This window comes from Centrocercus urophasianus, unplaced genomic scaffold (genome assembly GCF_019232065.1).
Source record: "Centrocercus urophasianus isolate 14NV4802_14NV808 unplaced genomic scaffold, USGS_Curo_1.0 seq_26, whole genome shotgun sequence".
Taxonomy (NCBI): domain Eukaryota; kingdom Metazoa; phylum Chordata; class Aves; order Galliformes; family Phasianidae; genus Centrocercus; species Centrocercus urophasianus.
The window spans coordinates 5,703,712-5,721,621 of NW_024884822.1; the positions used below are offsets into that span (position 1 = coordinate 5,703,712).

The 17,910-nt window shown below is 40.4% G+C and overlaps 2 protein-coding genes across 4 annotated transcripts; one reads left to right on the forward strand and one right to left on the reverse strand.

Moving 5' to 3' along the window:
* Positions 1 to 2,850: 2,850 nt before the first annotated feature.
* Positions 2,851 to 5,732, reverse strand: PTTG1 (PTTG1 regulator of sister chromatid separation, securin). The gene is made up of 6 exons (XM_042826406.1): positions 5,595 to 5,732; positions 4,929 to 5,031; positions 4,472 to 4,644; positions 3,971 to 4,064; positions 3,365 to 3,514; positions 2,851 to 2,999 (listed from the first exon to the last, which is right to left on the reverse strand). The coding sequence occupies exons 2-6, from the start codon at positions 5,008 to 5,010 to the stop codon at positions 2,920 to 2,922; spliced, it is 579 nt and encodes a 192-aa protein (XP_042682340.1). The 5' UTR covers positions 5,011 to 5,031; positions 5,595 to 5,732; the 3' UTR covers positions 2,851 to 2,919.
* A 137-nt stretch (positions 5,733 to 5,869) lies between these two features.
* Positions 5,870 to 16,719, forward strand: SLU7 (SLU7 homolog, splicing factor). Of its 3 annotated transcripts, none has more exons than XM_042826482.1 (16): positions 5,870 to 5,932; positions 6,036 to 6,218; positions 6,371 to 6,524; positions 6,807 to 6,887; positions 7,273 to 7,437; positions 8,307 to 8,372; positions 9,783 to 9,830; positions 10,297 to 10,428; positions 10,695 to 10,792; positions 12,189 to 12,256; positions 12,470 to 12,609; positions 13,445 to 13,606; positions 14,012 to 14,116; positions 14,287 to 14,361; positions 14,607 to 14,711; positions 15,664 to 16,719. In XM_042826482.1, exons 2-16 carry the CDS (start codon positions 6,055 to 6,057, stop codon positions 15,841 to 15,843), a joined length of 1,743 nt encoding a protein of 580 aa, XP_042682416.1. In that variant the 5' UTR covers positions 5,870 to 5,932; positions 6,036 to 6,054; the 3' UTR covers positions 15,844 to 16,719. The 3 variants fall into 3 exon arrangements, with proteins under 3 accessions (XP_042682416.1, XP_042682418.1, XP_042682417.1); XM_042826483.1 differs by having other exon boundaries at positions 5,899 to 5,915; XM_042826484.1 differs by lacking the exon at positions 9,783 to 9,830.
* Positions 16,720 to 17,910: the final 1,191 nt, after the last annotated feature.

Sequence of the window (17,910 nt, forward strand, 5' to 3'; positions counted from 1 at the left end):
GCTGGAAAGCTGTTTTTGCAGCTGCTTAGTTGTGGCAACCTGGAGCACCCAGACCACCTCACTGCAAAACCCAGGCTGCTACCCTCCACAAGACTGTAAGAAGCTGTCTAACAGTTCTGAGAAAAGCTTCTACAGGCTGCTGGTTCCCAAGTTCATTTTAAAGATTCAAGAAAACATAAGAAGTCTTAGGCCTGCTTTGAGAAGCACCGTAGAAGTGTTCTCTAAACAGTCTCCAATTACGTTTATCCAGTAGTTTTGTTGGTTTCTTTTAATAGGATCTATGGATCAAAACACTTTTCTTCCATCTTCATGGACTTAAAATCACACTCTACAAGTCTATCTGCAATCTCAGGTTCCCAACAACCCACTGACAGTTGAGCAAGTGGCAGAAATTGCTCAGAATCTCTGCTGAGTGGCAATAGCAACATCTTCAACGTATTTTAATTAAAACAGTTAAAAGAACAGCCTACAGGACCTTAATTACAAACACAGAAAGCACCAAGACACCCTTTCAAGTATATAGCAAGAACATCAGTAGAATGTTTAGCACTTAATATTTAGCACACTGGAAGTGAGATGTAGAACTCCTCTCTAGGTACTAGACTAGTAAGATAGCCACAAGGAGGGCAATAACAGAAACCATAGGTTCTACTGATATATGTAGAATTATTAAAGCAAAGGACCCTAGCAAGTAGTCAAGTATTTTCTCAATGCAGACTATCATGGGGTTATAAGACAGTAAAGAGAATATACAAGTTACTCACAGCACCATTTCCACAACCTAGATATGCAGCTCTTGTCACCTGTCACCTTTGTGTTCTGTGACTAGTGCTGAGTGATGCTTTTAATTCACCTTTATACAGGAAAGCTGTTGGACACTACTTAATAAACAACATCTTGTATACCACTGGCACACAGCACAGCATACATTGATGTCTTAACTACTACAGCTGTCATTGTGGTGATTGCAATGTATGATCATAAGAAAGCATTGTTCATTTATCAAGAAAGTGACTTCCATAGACAGGAGATGGGAATAAGGGGTTAGGAGTTGAGATGTAGAGGTCTGGAAAACCACTAGTTTAGACTCATTAAACTGCTTCTCTAACACCTGCTTTCTTTCAGCCTTGAAATGTCATCTGCACTACACACCTACCAATTAGGAAAATAAAGCTGTTGACAAGCTCCGTCCCACATCTGTCAGTCACAATGATGTTAAATTAGACACAGCAGTTCCTGTCCATTGTACAGGAGCTCAGCTGCCCCAAAGAACAACAAAAAACTATCATGGTGTTGTAATTCATGGTCAGAATGAGCTTAAGGCAGCTCAGGCTGCTGCAATCCAGGTAGATCAAAGTATTGCCCAGGAACTAAAAGCAAGTGAACATCAATTGCTAATGTTGTGTACAAAACTAGAAGCAAACATTACTGGCTATGATTCTTGACTTTCGCTAGGACTTCCTGTAGCAGAAACACTAAATCATGGCCTGAAGCAGTGATTAAGCACCTGGTGGGAAAGCAGGGCCAAACCAGACAGAGGTCAGGTGTGTGTAATGCAACCGAATGACTGGAAGGGTTGGGACCAGGATCCTCCCCCCTCCCAGACCTCATTTAAGGGTTGGCAGTGGAGGTAAGGTATCTTGCTGGAGATCCCTGCTTATGTGAGTCCTTCTGAAGGTGAGTGTCTTTTTTCCTTTGTTTTTGCATTCATAGCTGCTGCACTTGGGTTTGTCCTCACTTCTGGCAGCCTGGGACTCTGCTACCTCACTATCATTGCTGTGTTTTCCATCACAATATAGCATTACACTTTCTGAACTGGCTTCTTACTGCTTGGAAATATACTTAAGAATTAGAAATGTAGTATGTATATCAAACAAGGACACGAATCTGCTATTAATTCACTTTTTTTTCTCACAAGAGTGAATTCACACAGCAACAGCAAGTAAATATTTCTTTTTCTGGAAAAAAAAAAAAAAAAACAGGTGTTTATAGTAGTAACTATATGTAACTACTACACATGTACAAGCATCATAAGACTTGCAGGAAGATGGAATAGCATATTTTCATCATAGAATCACTATGAAAAGACCTTGATATCTCATCCACCTATCACCAATAATTCCCACTGAACCACATCTCTCATTACAGTATCTATCTGTTTCTTGTATGTATCTAGGGACAGTGACTCCTCCACCTCCCCAGGCAGACCCTTTCAGCACCTGACCACTTTCTTGGAGAAATATTCACTAATTTCCCACCTGAACCTCCTGTGAAGCAACATGAGGCTGTTTCCTCTCATACTATTAGCACTTATGTGGGAGCAGAGGTTGACCCCTACCTCACCAACCTCCTTTCAGGTGACTGTGGAGAGTGGTTAGGTCACCCCTGAGCTTCCTCTCTTCCAGACTGAACAATCCCAGCTCCCTCAGCTGCTCCTCTTACAACTTGTGCTCCAAACCCCTCACAGCTTCATTGCCCTTCTCTGAACGTGTTCCAGGATGTGCCTTGTAGTGAAGGGCCCCATATTCCAGCCTTCATTAAACACCCAAACCAAGTTTTATCCACTGTGGTATAGCAGGCAACTATGAATCATGCCACCTCTTAACCTGACTTGTCTTATGTGATTACAGAAAGGAACTGGAACAACAACAGTGATGAGAAGAAGAAATTGAATCTGTACTTGTGACTTGAAGATACATATACTAACATCTGGATATAGTTCAGAACACTGAATTATAGATGAGCTCTTAAGCAAGACTAAGCTTAGTTTCAATAGCCTGTCAGATAGTAAAATGCCTACATCTTGGGCACATAGCATATTAACTCTACTGAAAGAAAAAAGCAAGCAAGTTTTATTTCACATGTTAAACTAACCTTTATTATAAACAGGAAATTCAATAGAAACTTCAAAGTATACTTTTAAAAGTCATAGTTCATAGGTGGCATATCAATGATGTCATCCAGCGTAGAAATAAAGTCAGTAGGTGGTTGGAGCAAGTCTGAAAGTTAGAGCAGATAAGTTACTCATAAAATCCAGAAGTTTACACTCAAGTTAGCTGCTGGTGGATTAGCAAAAGCCTCTTGAATGGCTACATCAAGTATTGTTAGCCTGTATAAACTAATTCCTCCTGGCAAATGACTTAGCAATACATCACAGAAAGTTACATGGCAGAGCAGCTTTGAGACCACTACCTATGCCAGTAGAGCTGACCAGTTAAATTCAGCTCAGTCGTATACTGAGAGCTCTTTGAGACAAACGTCCTGCTGTTGTACTTACAGGAGCAATAGTTGCTCACTACTGCAGCCAACTTGCTTCCTTAATGAGCACTGTATGCACTGGAACTCAGGATAGTTTTCCACTTACCAGACTCCCAAGGCATCTTTTCAAGCTTCACAGGTGAACAAGTTATGTTCACAGGTTTGTCACAAGTACTTGTGTGTATCATGAGAGGAACACCATACAGCTTGATATTGCTTAATCTGTGCTCTTCAGGAACTTCAAAACTCTCGAAGTCTGTTTAGGGAAGACATGCTGTAGTTCAGTAATAGCACACAATAGCATGAGGAGCTGCAAGTTGTCTTTGGTTAAGTGAAACAGGAGTAGTTCCAGGACAATTCAATCCAACAGTTCCTTCTTATGGAGTGCTTATTGTCAGTTACTTATCAGTGTCCATGAAGTTTTGTATGCTAACGCTTATCTGAAATCTACATAACAGTCATTATAAAGCAAGAGCTGTAAGGAATTTTTCTAATCCCTGTGCTATGTCAACTGTATCGAGCAGTATGTATGTTTAAAACAGTCAAACAAGAACAAGGTGATGCTTCAAAAATATTGAATGCCCTTATGTTTAAGAAAGGACTCTGCAGAAATGTAATACCAGCTTACTTACCACAACAGCTCAGTGAAAGTCTTACAGCATCAACACTTAAAGTCTAATTTGGTTTTAATAACTACCCCAAGAGCTCTTACCTAGAGGATCAAATGGAAACATGTTTTCTATTTCTGGGTAAGCTTCATCACCCACTGCATCCCAGCTTTCTAATCCAACAGCTTTTTCAGCAACCTTAAAATGAAGAAGTCACGTTATTTGTGCTACCATGTTTTCTCAGTGTAATACCCTTTTTGTGTCTGTAAACCTGTATAGCATAGAAAAGACGTGAGCACTTGCCATACAGGCTCTGAATTCCATTGCCATACTGTCTGAATTCTAACACCCTTGATATAAATAAGCTGCAAAAGGGGAAATGCTTCAGCTGAGCTTGTATGATGATACACAGTGGCAACAAATCTCTGCAGTAAGATATTTAGGCTCATAACAATAAACACCCACTAAACAGAATATGAACAAGACAATAGCCCAGCCAATATTTTGTCTAGAGCCACTTCTTCACCCTTGTGTGTTCCCTAAGCTGTTGTAGGTACATCATGCATTCTTCTGATACCCATCCATTACAGAAGGGTTGTACTCACTTTCTTTGCACTGCAAGGCTGATTTTTATCTCTCTGTTCCTTCTTGCTTGTAACTCCTACAGTTCTGTTCACGTTTCCAAGAGCTTTTCTGACAGAGTGGGATGTGGCTGGAGTTCTGATTGGTTTTTTTGGAAGTGGAGTATTGACTTGTGTTCTTTCTGATAAGACTTTTGCTGCAGACAGGAAGGGAAGGCAAACTTTAGAACCATGTTAACACTAAAGCTTGCTTCTAATGAAGTGTGTGTGCTAGAAAGCTACTTGTTCTCCACTTGTAACTCAAAAGTGTAAATCTTGTCTGTGACAAAAGACAGGCGATTTCCACATTTATAATAGTTGATAAACTTAGTTTTATTATTTATCAACTTAACCTGTTATTTCTGTTCAAAACAGTGATTAACAAAATCCAGGACACGCACTGTACTCCATCCCACACTGCCTCCATGGAGTATATACCCACATGATAATGAAGGGCGCCTCAGCTGGTTCTTAGTTGCACCAACTTCACCATTCTCCTTATCCACAAAGATCAGGGTTGACATATCTGGGCTGATGAGACCACCCTGGAAAGGCATACAGAAAATCTAGGCAGTTCTTGCTAACAGAAACAGCAAGTGTTTGAAGTACGCTAGGAATGGTGCCACGTTGGACGAGGCAACCTGGTGTAGTATTGTATATGGAGGCTGGCGGCCCAGCGTGCAGCAGTGGGGGGGATGGGGTGCGGAAGGGGAGGGGGTTGGAACTTGATGATCCTTGAGGTCCCTTCTGACCCAAGCGTTCTTTGACTCTCTGATGACAGTTGCCACGTGTTGGCTCTTAGAAGAGAATACAGCAAGCCGTACTTCGTGCCACAGCAGTTTAGCTACAGACTATCGGCCCTGGATACATCGATGCCCGGACCCATGGAGCTCAAGTGGGTTTGAGAAAGACTTAAGGTCTCACCGCAATCCTGCGCGTTTGCTGCTTCACTTCTCTCCAGCGCTCAGTGCTGCTCACTGCAGGAAGCCTAGGCTGGCGATCCGACTCGTAAGGCGAGCAGCCAGCGGTCACAGGGGGCCTCTTCCCCCAGGGCAGAAGGATCGCTCGCAGCCAAGAAAGAACTCCCTGCGGAAAGCCACACACTTACCTGCGGTGAGAGCCGGACGGGAACAGGAGAGAGAGGACAGCGCGGAGCGGGCGGGAGCGGCTCAGAGCGCGGACAGAGAAAAGTACAAACGGCGCCCTGCCGCCACCGGCCCCTACAGCCCTTCCGCTCCTCCCATTGGCTGTTTCGACTAACGCTCAGGCATCCGATTGGCTCAGCGGCCTCGGGGCGACGGCGGGATTGCCGGGTTCCGGTACCTCGTTGCCGTGGTGACTGCGTGACTGTTCCTCGGGGGACGAGGCGCCTTTAAGGGGCGGGGCTCCCGGCCGCGGTGCATTGTGGGGCGGCGGCGCGGCCTAGCTGGTAAACAGGCGACGGAGGTGAGGGGTGGGCGCCGGGTCGCGGGCGGCTGGGCGGTTGTGAGGGGTGCCTGAGGAAAACCTCGTGGGATCCGGCCGGGTTTGAACGCGTGTGGTTCTTTAGTGTTACAGGGGGAAGTAAAATGGCGTCTGGGACAGCGGTAAACGCAGCTCCTTCGGGAGGGCCGGGCGACGTGAGCATGGAGGAGCCGAAGAAGATGACGAGGGAGGACTGGAGGAAAAAGAAGGAATTGGAGGAGCAGAGGAAACTGGGGAACGCGCCTGCGGAAGTGGATGAAGAAGGAAAGTGAGTTCGTAAAGCAGATTCATCAGAAGTTAACAGTTCTGTTGGTAAAATAGGTTCACCTGGTGACAGAGTTTAACGTAAGAGCAGTTTGTTAACTGAATGTGGTGGTTTTTTTCCTGTGCCACGTGTTAATTTCATAACACTTTTCACAGAGATATCAATCCTCACATCCCTCAGTACATATCTTCAGTCCCGTGGTACATTGATCCTTCCAAAAGACCAACGCTGAAGCATCAGAGGCCTCAGCCGGAGAAGCAGAAGCAGTACAGCTCCTCAGGAGACTGGTACAAACGGGGAGTGAAAGAGGTATGGGGCTGCCTTTGTCCTGAAACAGAGCTGTGGTTTGTTCCTATGCAGTAACAGGTATTGAAACCCTGCACGTTCTGATTATGTGTTGTGGAGGGTGACAGGAACTGGAAATTTGTACTCAGCAAGCATTACCCAGCATTCGGTGATCATCAAAATGGCCTTTTGAGTTTGGAGCATGCGTGCTTTGGTTGTGTTAGAAAATAAATAAATCCATTGGTGGAAATATCCGTATGAATCTTAGCACAGGTTTGTTTAATGCTGTCTTCTTTTGCTGTTTAGCACTCTATAGCTACCAGATACCGCAAGGGAGCTTGTGAGAACTGTGGTGCACTGACACACAAAAAGAAGGACTGCATGGAGGTAAGCCTGACACTGTTGATATTTTAATGGTTCAAAAGTGAATGTGACTACAGTGAAAAATGCCTTGCTATAGGTAAAATAGCAGTTACTTTGGAAAAGATTACAGGTGCTGTAATGCTGTTTGAAATTATCTAAAGCAGCTGTTCTGTGGGGAAAATAAAGAGAAAAACAAATAAATAATCACCATTTAATTCTGCTTGCAGGAAACACTGCAATAAAAGTTGGAAGTGTTTGACATTTAGTTCCTTATGTTAGTGTACTTCAGTTCTAGTGCTGGTGTGGCCATCTTAACATTTTTACGTTAACATTTTTAAAGAGTGGTGTCGCAGGGCATGTTTCAATTGGATCGATTGATCCAACCCTTTTGTATGTTTTTTACATCCAGAGGCCCAGGAAAGTTGGAGCAAAATACACAGGCATGAATATTGCACCAGATGAACACGTGCAGCCTCAGCTGATGTTTGATTACGATGGAAAGCGAGATCGCTGGAATGGTTATAACCCAGAAGAGCACATGAAGATTGTGGAGGAATATGCCAAGGTTGACTTGGTATGTAGGCGTTGCAGTTCACTGGGGAAAGATGTAGTGTTTGGGTTACTGTGAGGGGTGTTTGTTTTGCACACTGCTAACATTAGACCTTGTGCCGTATCAGTAATGGAAAAACTGGGTGCGTGTTGTGTTAGCAGACTTCACTAGAAATAGAGGAATTCAGATCTGAGTGGGGGTCTGCTATGTGTGTCTCCTAATTGCTTGCATTAACTAGACAAACCCTATAATGAGCTGACCAAAGTGCAGATTAATTTGTAGGCAAAAATGGAATTTCTAAGCAATGCTTACTATCTGGAGTCCTTCTTGTTACTATTGTGGAACAGTGGTTGTTCATACGTAACTCTGGTTCTGTGATGTCATGCACATAAAAGCTTATTTTGTGCTGCCCTAAAATATCACTTTGATTGCTAAAATGTCATGATTCTTGTATGAGTTGTAAATGCTTGCACTATCTCTCAGTGAACTACCTTAACTACTGAAATTCCTGACTACAGGATGAGGGCACTATGGTAAAACACATTTGTTCTCAAACACTGTTGAACTAAAATAAGCTGTATTTCTTTAATTAGTTCACACAAAGCAACGGTACAGCTGCATGAGCTGTAGTAAAATTGCTTATTTAACAGTATACCATAAAACAGCAAAATGGTGAGTTACATGTAGTTTCCTTGGGGCTCTAAGAACTGTGATGAGTCTTAAGCATAGATGAGATAAACTTTAGGCTACTGATTTTTTTACAAGTAGAACTGGAAGCTGATTTTCTTGTGATCACTGCCATTTAAAATCTATTACAATAAATGCTTATGACATCACTACGTGCTTGCTATGAAAAGGAAATATTAAAACAAATGCATTTGCATGATATGCAGGCCAAGCGCACGCTGAAAGCCCAGAAGCTTCAGGAGGAGTTAGCATCAGGAAAGCTGGAACAAGTGGTAAGTGCATTAAGCTCTTGATTTATTTTTGCTTAGGCTGAATAAAAACCCAACAGGTTATTTCTGCTCTCTGATGCGTTTATTCTCTATACACAGTTTCCTGTTGCTTTTTATAGCCTGCAAAATATTAAAGTAGCTCCAGGTGGTTGTGTGTTGTACAAGAATTCAGAGTACCTTCTTTCAGATGTGTGACTTTGTATTTCGCTTCTGGACAAAACTTCCTTCTGATTATTAACCTTGTGAAATTAACGATGTGGTATTTTAGATCAGAAAGCTCATCTGCCATACAGTCATTCTGCTCATACCCTGAGATGCATGGTTTTTTTTTGTTTGGTTGGTTTTTTTTTTAATTTAAAGGTTTGTTTTGTCTAATACTGAAGTAGTGATTGTTGCGTGGATTGTTTTATTATGGTCGGTATAAATGGGAATAGGAAGGTATCTTTATCCTGGAACCAGGCTTGTTTCTTCTTCAGTCATTGCTATGGCTGTTTGCAGTGTCTTTGATTATGTGAAAGCTGAGCACAGATATTTCCCTCTGGATTGTAACTGCGAAGTTTGCATCTTCCACTTCAGTTCCTCTTAGATTATAGGCAATGCTTTGGATAATATTTGATGTCAAGTTCTGATTTTAACAGCATGGTTTTTTCTAAGCTCAATTTTGGAGTTTTGACAACAGGTTTCTAACACAGAGACAACATAGGGATTGTTTCTGGTCAAAAGAGTGTTTGAATTGGTATTTTAAGACAGAAGGCATTGAGCAATAGATGATGTACAATCAGAATCCATTTTCCAGAGGTTGCCACCCTGCATTTTGTCACCAGGTGGCAGAGTGAACCGAATCTCTGACCCAGCACAAAATAGAGTTCTGACCTTCCAGATAAAAGCTGCTGTTATTTTTTTTTTAATGTGTGTATTCACTGCAGAATAACATTTAAAGTGAAAGGCTAAGCAGGTGAATAAAAAAATTAGGTTTTGTTTCTCCAGATTGAATTCAGTCTTCTGATTCAAGCTCGGTCGTCTTGTCAGTGCTAATTAAATATGCATACCTAGCTTTTTAATATATATTTTTTAAAGCTTTCAGAATTTAATCTTGGATTTATTTGCATGATGTGAAATATTCCAATCTGTTCTACTGTGAAGGTGTAGCAGGCTTTAGGTAACAGTGACAGTACTGAGCCTTTGCAAGAACGGCGAATCCTAGAAATTTGGTTGATAATTCAGTGATGAGCTGTGTTACAGCTCTTCCCTAGGATACTCAGCATTCAGTGATCTGTGTGTTTTGTGCCACAAGTACATTGTATTTTTGTATCCAGCATCAAAGTCCTGCTTTGATTGGTCTTGATCTGCCTGCCGCCTTTCCTCTCTGCACTATCTTATCCTCTCTGCTGATGTGCTCTTTGTTTGCTGCAGAACTCCCCAAGACACCAGTGGGGAGAAGAGGAACCAAATTCACAGACAGTAAGATGAATACCCACTGCATCACATCATGGGCAGAGAAAAGGATCTGTAGTTAGTGAAACAGCAAAACAAGGGTGGCATAAGGGTTTCAGAGTTGGGCTCAATCACTGGCTGCCTGTTTTTCTTTCATGAAGGGTTTTTTGTTATTAATTGCTTTGTTTTGTGCTTTTTTTTTTTTTTTTTTTTAAGTCCTGTGTGTTGTCAAACCTTAAAGGTGTCAGCAAGTAACTGCTTGTTAAGGCATGGTATGATTTGCCCAAGGTAGCTTTTTTAATTCATCACAGTTACAGTTTTTAATTGGAGGAAGTGGCAATCCTTGATGAGTATTTCTGGGACGATGAATGTAGCTGCATGATCCATCTGCACACTTAAGCCCATTTGTAACGAAACCACTAAAATCAGATTCTTATTCTTGTCTCCAGAGCGAATGACTGCTTCTAAATAAGTTCTCTATCTCTGTTCTTAGGAAAGAGACCATAACAGTGAAGATGAAGATGAAGATAAATATGCAGATGACATTGATATGCCTGGGCAGAACTTTGACTCTAAAAGACGAATCACAGTTCGGAATTTACGTATTCGGGAAGATATTGCAAAAGTGGGTAAAGGATTCTTCACAGGTTTTCTTTTTTTCTTCAAATTAGTGAATTTTTAAAGTTGAATGCTCTGTTATCACTGAGTTTGAGTGTGAGTCCCTGTGTTTGGAAGTTGAGGTCAGTTCTCAGCTCACTTCCAGCTTATTCTGTGACGTTCTCAAGGTTGCTGTCCTTTTAAAATGTCTTAAGCTGAGGCATCAGCAGTAATTTTAGTTCCTTGAAAATCAAAAGTGTTGATGAAATAACTTATCTTCTTTTCTTCCCCTAGTACCTGAGGAATTTAGATCCAAACTCTGCTTATTATGATCCCAAAACGAGAGCAATGAGGGAGAATCCATATGCCAATACAGGCAAGAATCCAGATGAGTAAGTTGAAATGGGCATGCAGGTGCATCCAACAAAACTCCGTTAAAAATGAGATGGTTTTAATAGCTTTGTATTTTATTTTGAATCTGTATGTGATGTTACTAATTAATCCCTAGTCAGTTGTAGGAGGAGGAGTCTTTCAATAATGCTTTATATTAAACATGCAAAATTTATTCTATTTATTAACCTCGTGGTTTAGTACATGCAAGTAGTATTTTATTGATACTGGTCTTTAATCCTCGGGTGCATGAACTATCATTTACTAAACTGACATAGAACTAGGAACTTCTCTCTAGAAGAGGTATTTATGAACAGTGGTGATGATGATGCTTATGCAAAGTATTTCAGTAACTGAATCTAAAACGTCCTCCTTTGTTTTTTGGGAGGCATTCAGCGCTGGAGACCTCTAACATGGAGTGTCTGTGTTCCCTAACTGCTAGAATGGGGAACAAAAGCTCACCATGTATTCATAGAGCCTGCACAGAAAAAGTCTGAATGTTTTATGGTTATCTAGATAGGTGACTTGATTGAAGGATACTGTAGGAGGGCTTGGTTGCACGTAATGCTGTCTTGCCTAAAACCTGGGTCAAGCACTTGAGCTGTGACCCTGCCTTGACCTGTGTGGTGCTGTGGACATACAGAGCAGACAAATTGCAAGTAGAAACATTTATTCAGGGTACAGTAATTGGATTAGCTTGCTGCCTGAAATACAATGGCAGTGGCTAAATGACAGCAAATAATGCTCTCTGCACCTCTCCTTGCCCCCAGATAGAGTGAAGCTAGTCAGTTTTATTTCAGATGCAAGTGCTTCCTCTTCTCCCCAGTCATAATTTGACCTTTATTGAATCTGTGTTCCTGCTGCAGTATTGCAGACTGGAAACTTTTCAGGGTGGCTGTGGGGAGGTGCAAACTGAATTTGTTAACATAATTTGATTTTTCAACCTATGTTCCAGCTATGGTTTGTGAACCTCTACAAGGAGGTGAGCAAAAGGTAACCAAGGGCAGTAAAGCTTTTGCCAGGCTTTAAATAGCTGAAATATGCTGAAGCTGAACAGGAAAGATTGATAAATACGAAAGCTGAGGGTCACTGCTTGAATATCACCTGCCATTCATGCAGTCAGATCCAAGCGTGATGCACGGTGTCTTAGGTGGAGCTCCAAGGAAGTGTTGCAGGATGTACCCATATAAATGCAGGCAGTGAATATTCTGAAATGCTGCCCAGTGCTTCCATGACTGCTGGGAGCCTAGGCCTCGATTTCATGTATTGAGCTGCACGCTCCCTCCCTCTGCTTGTAACTCAGGGCACAGAGAAGCTTATTTTCCCATTAGAGTTGCATGACTGCCTTTAAAAGACAATCACTTAGCTGCATACTAAAAATATTTCTTTTTTTTGCAGGGTTGGTTATGCAGGTGACAACTTTGTTCGTTACACTGGAGATACCATTTCAATGGCGCAGACTCAGTGTGAGTGGTTTCTGCTTTTCTGTGACTTGCTGGGCTTTTTGTATTGGGTTTTATTTCTTGGTTGCTTGTTTTTAGGGAATAGATTTAACAGATTTACATTAATGCTGCTCTTCTGCAAAAGAAAAGTCTTTTAGATTGAGAATTAAAGATGGAAATTTGAATGAGTACCTTAGTTTGAGAATAAATGTTGAGTGATGACTCTTGTGTGTACAGTGTTTGCTTGGGAGGCTTACGACAAAGGCTCTGAAGTTCATCTTCAAGCAGACCCTACAAAACTAGAGCTGCTCTATAAATCCTTCAAAGTGAAAAAAGAAGACTTCAAGGCACAGCAGAAAGAAAGCATTCTAGAGAAGGTAAAACACACATGGTTTTATTTAGTTAGAATTCTGTCAAGTTTGAATTCTGGGTCTTAGGAAACAAATACATAATGCTATGTGAAAACACAGCAGCTATTCTAATGACATTTATGATATGTAAATTAAAAGACTTATATACACTAATCTATTGGAACTATTATTTAATACAGGAACCTTTAAAGATCTACAAATATTTCTTTAGATTACTGTGGGAGCTTCCCTTACTTGTCAAAATTTCTCTAATGAAAAATCTGACACCAGTATATGTGATGAATTCTAGATATTTCGTTTTAAAAATAATACACCTAGTTAAAAAAACATTCCATATGCTTTAAAAATGGCATCTTTGTAAAAATACCCCAGCAGCTGTGTCACAAAGCTTCCTTTAAGTTTTTCTTCTCTTGAAAAGCAGTTTTCAGAATCTAGTTTTAGGTGAAGTCTTCTTAATGAATATATATCTCTTATATTTGCTTTATTGGATTTTTGGCCAACTGACAAAGAACTCAGTAATCTGTGTAGGTTCTGACCTTGCTGACATGAAAGTGTGGAGTGGGGGGGAAAAGGTGTATTTTCCAGCCTTTGATTTCATCTGAAAAGTTTTCCTGCTTTGAAACATCACTAACAAGGATATCTGCTGCCGCAGTCCTCCAGGAATAAAAGAAAAGTCAGTGGCCATAGGAAATGCATTTCTCATAGCCTTTAGCGTTGTATTTCTGGATTTATGTGCTGTGGATAGAGAAGGCACCAAAGGTGGCATTCTTGAAATGTATGGTTAACCATATGCATAGGTTTTCTTCAGAACTCTCACACATGATTTCTTCTTGCATTATAGTATGGAGGACAAGAACATCTAGATGCCCCACCAGCTGAGTTGCTGTTAGCTCAAACAGAAGATTATGTAGAGTATTCTAGGCATGGAACAGTGATCAAAGGACAAGAGAAAGCTATTGCTTGCTCTAAATATGAGGAAGATGTGAAGATTAACAACCATACAGTAAGTATCTAGTTTAAGGAAAAAAAAGTCTTCCCTTTGTAAGGGAGTGACATGTGGTAGATGCAGCACAGTATGATCAAAACAGCATGTAAATTTATCCTTCTGCAAAGAAGGAATTTCAACCTCATTATCACAGCATGAATTTAAAGAATTATGATGGCCATCTTAAACTGAAAAGGAAGTTGCTATGTTTCCCTTTGATGTGAATGATTTGGCCACATCCTGTTTTGTTGTTTATTGTTAAATAATACCTGTAAGACTAATGTAAAATTCCTAATTTCTCATAGCTTCTCCCCTCTGGGCTGTTGAAATAGGTTAGTCATCAGGAAATAATGGCAGGAATAAATTGTATCCTGCCTCGTTAGGGGACTGTCATTATGACTGCTCTGTCATCTTCTCCTGCAGTGCATTTGGGGTTCATACTGGAAGGAAGGCAAGTGGGGTTACAAGTGCTGCCACTCATTTGTCAAGTTCTCATACTGTACAGGAGAAGCTGGGAAAGAAATTGCTGTAAGTATATATATATATACTTCTTTTTTTTTTTTTTTTTTTTTTTTACTATTTGAGAAGAGTTGGAAAGCATTAATCTCTGTAAGCCTTAGATGATTTTGCTTTAAGTTGTCCTTCTGCTTTCAAACATGCTTTATAAATGAATATCCTTTCTCTTGCCTGCTGTGCAGAATGCTGAAGCAAACTTACTAGAGGAGCAACCCAGGGAGGAGGAGCATGTGACCAAACCCAAAACACTGATGGAGGTGGGTTGTTTCCCTTTCTAAGGGAGATATTTTTCTTTATCCCTTTAAGCAACCCAAACGTTTGTGCAACTACAAAATTAAGTCGTTTTAGTAAGTCTGGAAGTTACCAAGCATAATTTTTATGTCATTGACATCTTTATTAAAAACTAAGCTCTCAGTAGCATTAGTAGACAGTTGGGATTTAATGGTTTGAATATTACAACTGTTCACTGAATCTTAACTGCTGCTATTTTTCCACCTTGTAGATCCACCAAGAAAAACAGAAGGAGAAGAAAAAGAAGAAACACAAGAAGAGCTCAAATTCAGACAGTGAGGGTGAAGAGAAAAAGAAGCAAGAAAAACTTAAAAAGGTACATTCAAAAGCACTCCCAATTTTTTTTTGTGGCAAAAAGAGCTTCAAATGCATTTTACATCAGGCTTATAAATTCTGTAATAGTTCTGCAATAGAATTCTGTGGACGGAGTTCTTTTATGTTAATTTTGAGCTGAAGCAAATATAAAATGCTGTTAGATGTTCTAAAGCACACTGCTGTTATTTCCTGTTTCTCTAGCTCTGGAAGACTTGGTTTAGAAGATACAGAATGCTTCCTTCCTGGTCACCTGTTACTATTACAGATATCTAAAAGGCATCACAAAACACAGCAGTTTGAGTATTAAGGAAAGATGCAGAGATAAAAAGCACTGTCAAAGCTCAACGTAGCATTTTTTTAATCCCATAGTTAGACACCAACTCACAGCTAATAAAATAAATCCATTCACAAGCTATCCACTATCCTGTCCACTGCTGAATGGACCCTGTGCAAACACAGAGCCATGTCCTTGGGTATCTGAAGCAAATTAACACTAAACAGTAGTTACTTCAAAAAACCCTACTTTTTCTTTTTGCTTTTCTAATAGTAGTTGTTTGAGGAACTGAAGAACTTGTATTTCAAAAAGTATATTTTCATCTAAAAAATTACAGCCTAAATGAAAAAAGACACATCAGCCCCCTAAGATGGCATGTTTTTGTCATTCCAGGATCATGATTACTCTTTAGGTAGAACCCAGGAGTTTCATACTTGATTTTGGCAATTGGAAAAGAGTGTCTTGTTTGCAAACTCCAAACTTACTGTTGTCTTGTGGTTAAGACTAAAAAATGTGCATTAAACAGCACGCAAGGTGTGCTGTAGGCAGCTAGGCATGTGTGCATTGCTTATCTCAGCATTCTGCCTGCTCTATCTTTGTTATGCTAGGATTTGATGCAAAATCTTGGGTTTTTTTTTTTTTGTTTTTAATTTCATTGCATTCTTTTCTTCCATTTCAGGCATTAAATGCAGAAGAGGCTCGTCTCCTGCAAGTTAAAGAAATTATGCAGTTAGATGAGAGGAAGAGACCATACAACAGCGTGTATGAGACCAGGGAGCCAACAGAAGAGGAAATGGAAGCCTATAGAATGAAACGTCAGAGACCTGATGATCCCATGGCCTCTTTTCTTGGACAGTAGCTGTGCTGAAGTCATTTCAATACCCAAGACTTTTTTCTTCTTTTCTATGCTTGTTTACAAGTCTGTAGACAGTTCCCTTCTATGCAGCTCAGAAATGCCAGAAATGGCAGAGATCTGTGTACCACAGAGGCTGGTGAGAAATTCTTTTGGTAGACTTGAGCAGTCTAGTACTTAAAGCAATGTGGTGTTTGTATGTATATATACAGTCACAAATATATATGTACATAAGTGTATAAATGCATTTTAAAAAACATACACTCTAAGTTCTTGGTTGGAAAAGATCAGATACTGGCTGTAATTCCAGAAGTTCCAGGTTCATTTGGCTATACATAAAGACTTAACTAATTCAATAAAATTAACTACAGTGAAGAGATGGTCAACAGGTGTCACTGTTAATGTATAGCAGTAATTGTTGCATGTAAATTTGTGCAGGTATTGAAGCCCAACTTTTACTTGTGTGACAGGCAAGCCCTTTCACAGCTTTAAAGGGAGAAATAGTTTTTGATCAGTTTTCACTGAGTATTTTGGAATGTGAGAATCATTTTGTACAGCTTTGATTAAATTAATGTAAAGGTCTTAAAAACTATCTAGGTGTTGTAATTAAGAGTTCAGGAGAAGCTGACTACAGAGCTATAAAATCCTCATTATGTTTCTGCAGGTGTTGGTGCACATTTCAGCAGCAGAGATCTAAGTTGTTTGGTTTTGTTCCATAACAATATACATCTTATCCTCACAACGTAACTGGACTCAGGAGGTTGTGTGAAAGTGATGGTTAAATATCAGTACCTTTTGCTAGCATGCAGCATCTGCATGTTGTTTGGACATATTTGTCCTTAAGCTGTGAATTCTCTGCTATTAAAAGCTGAAGAAATAGGTGAAAAGCTTCGTGCCGTAGCTTTGTACTTGGGAGGGTTGAGAATTAGCGCAGAGATTGCTTTTATGTTTTCACAACAAACATGGATGTTTAGAAAGTCAGAGGGGAAGAGGCTTGGGGTGCAATTTCCCTTCTGCTTTACCAGTGACTCTCTCTCGAGGTTTTCACATCAGCTCATCCTCACCTTTCTAGTTTGTGAATAACTTCAAAGGGAAAATAACACTTTTCTACAAGTAGTTGTATACACTAAGTGCAAATTTGAATGTTCTGCATATGATTTCTCAGCCACCTTCTGAGATCTGAGCATTTTAATTTAGTGTACAGTAAAATGGAAACTGTGCGTTAGGCACTGAAGTAGTTCTGTGTTTTAAAAAAAAAAAAAACAAACTTATCTGTGCTGCTGTCATTGATCAGTGTTGTGAATCACTTTATTGTGGTCCAGAGATCTCCTGTTACGACCTTTTGAATGATTTTTTTCTGATGTAGTTGTTTTGAACTGTAATACTTTTGTACTGGCCAGTACAGCATCCAGGTGCCAGCTGCTGTTGTCTTAGTGCTGAGCTCAGTGTGAGGGAGAAGGGGATGTTAAATTGGTCTGTGCTATTGGTTCCTTGAGCTGCTTGGATACTTTTTGAAGCCTTGACTCTTTATAAAGGAGGCAGTTCAGAAATAACACCGAAAAGAGCAATTAAAAATGATAAACATAATTCAGCAGTCGAGCAGCTGAGCACAGTAATGTGTATTTTTATGAGAGAGGGCGAGAGTTAAAGGCACCTGTATTTAAAAGCTCATGTAACATTCTCAGTGCTCTAGAAAGACAGGTTTCTTACAGAAGCATACCGAATTCCACCATAAGTACATTTATGTGATTGGATTTTGTGTCCAATGCCTGAAGCCATGAGTAGCTCCCTGGCAGGTCCTGTCTTGCTCTGCTCAGAGAGAGCCTGGGTGACTTGTGTTTCCCAGAGCAGCCAGCTGTGGAGTGAAAAAGCATTTAGACTCATGCAAAGTACACTTCTTTGGACTTGTGAATGACAAAGAGGATCTCTCTTCTAAGTCAGCCTCCACAGTTAAAGGGAAAAAGCTAAAAAAGTATTGTTTTGTTTCTGTGACAGAGGTTAAATGTTACAGAACGGCACGCATCGTGGTGAGGATTAATTTTCCTCCATCTGTTTCCCCTTGCATTTGGCATG

Excerpts from the sequence above, each read along its gene's own strand:
- PTTG1 (XM_042826406.1), bottom strand. The coding sequence starts at position 5,010 with ATGTCAACCCTGATCTTTGTGGATAAGGAGAATGGTGAAGTTGGTGCA. Across the intron at positions 4,645-4,928 it reads GAGGCGCCCTTCATTATCAT|CAAAAGTCTTATCAGAAAGA; the intron begins GTGGGTATATAC and ends TCCTGTCTGCAG. Across the intron at positions 3,515-3,970 it reads GTTTCCATTTGATCCTCTAG|ACTTCGAGAGTTTTGAAGTT; the intron begins GTAAGAGCTCTT and ends TTCCCTAAACAG.
- SLU7 (XM_042826482.1), top strand. The coding sequence starts at position 6,055 with ATGGCGTCTGGGACAGCGGTAAACGCAGCTCCTTCGGGAGGGCCGGGC. Across the intron at positions 6,219-6,370 it reads GAAGTGGATGAAGAAGGAAA|AGATATCAATCCTCACATCC; the intron begins GTGAGTTCGTAA and ends CACTTTTCACAG. Across the intron at positions 8,373-9,782 it reads CAGGAAAGCTGGAACAAGTG|AACTCCCCAAGACACCAGTG; the intron begins GTAAGTGCATTA and ends TGTTTGCTGCAG.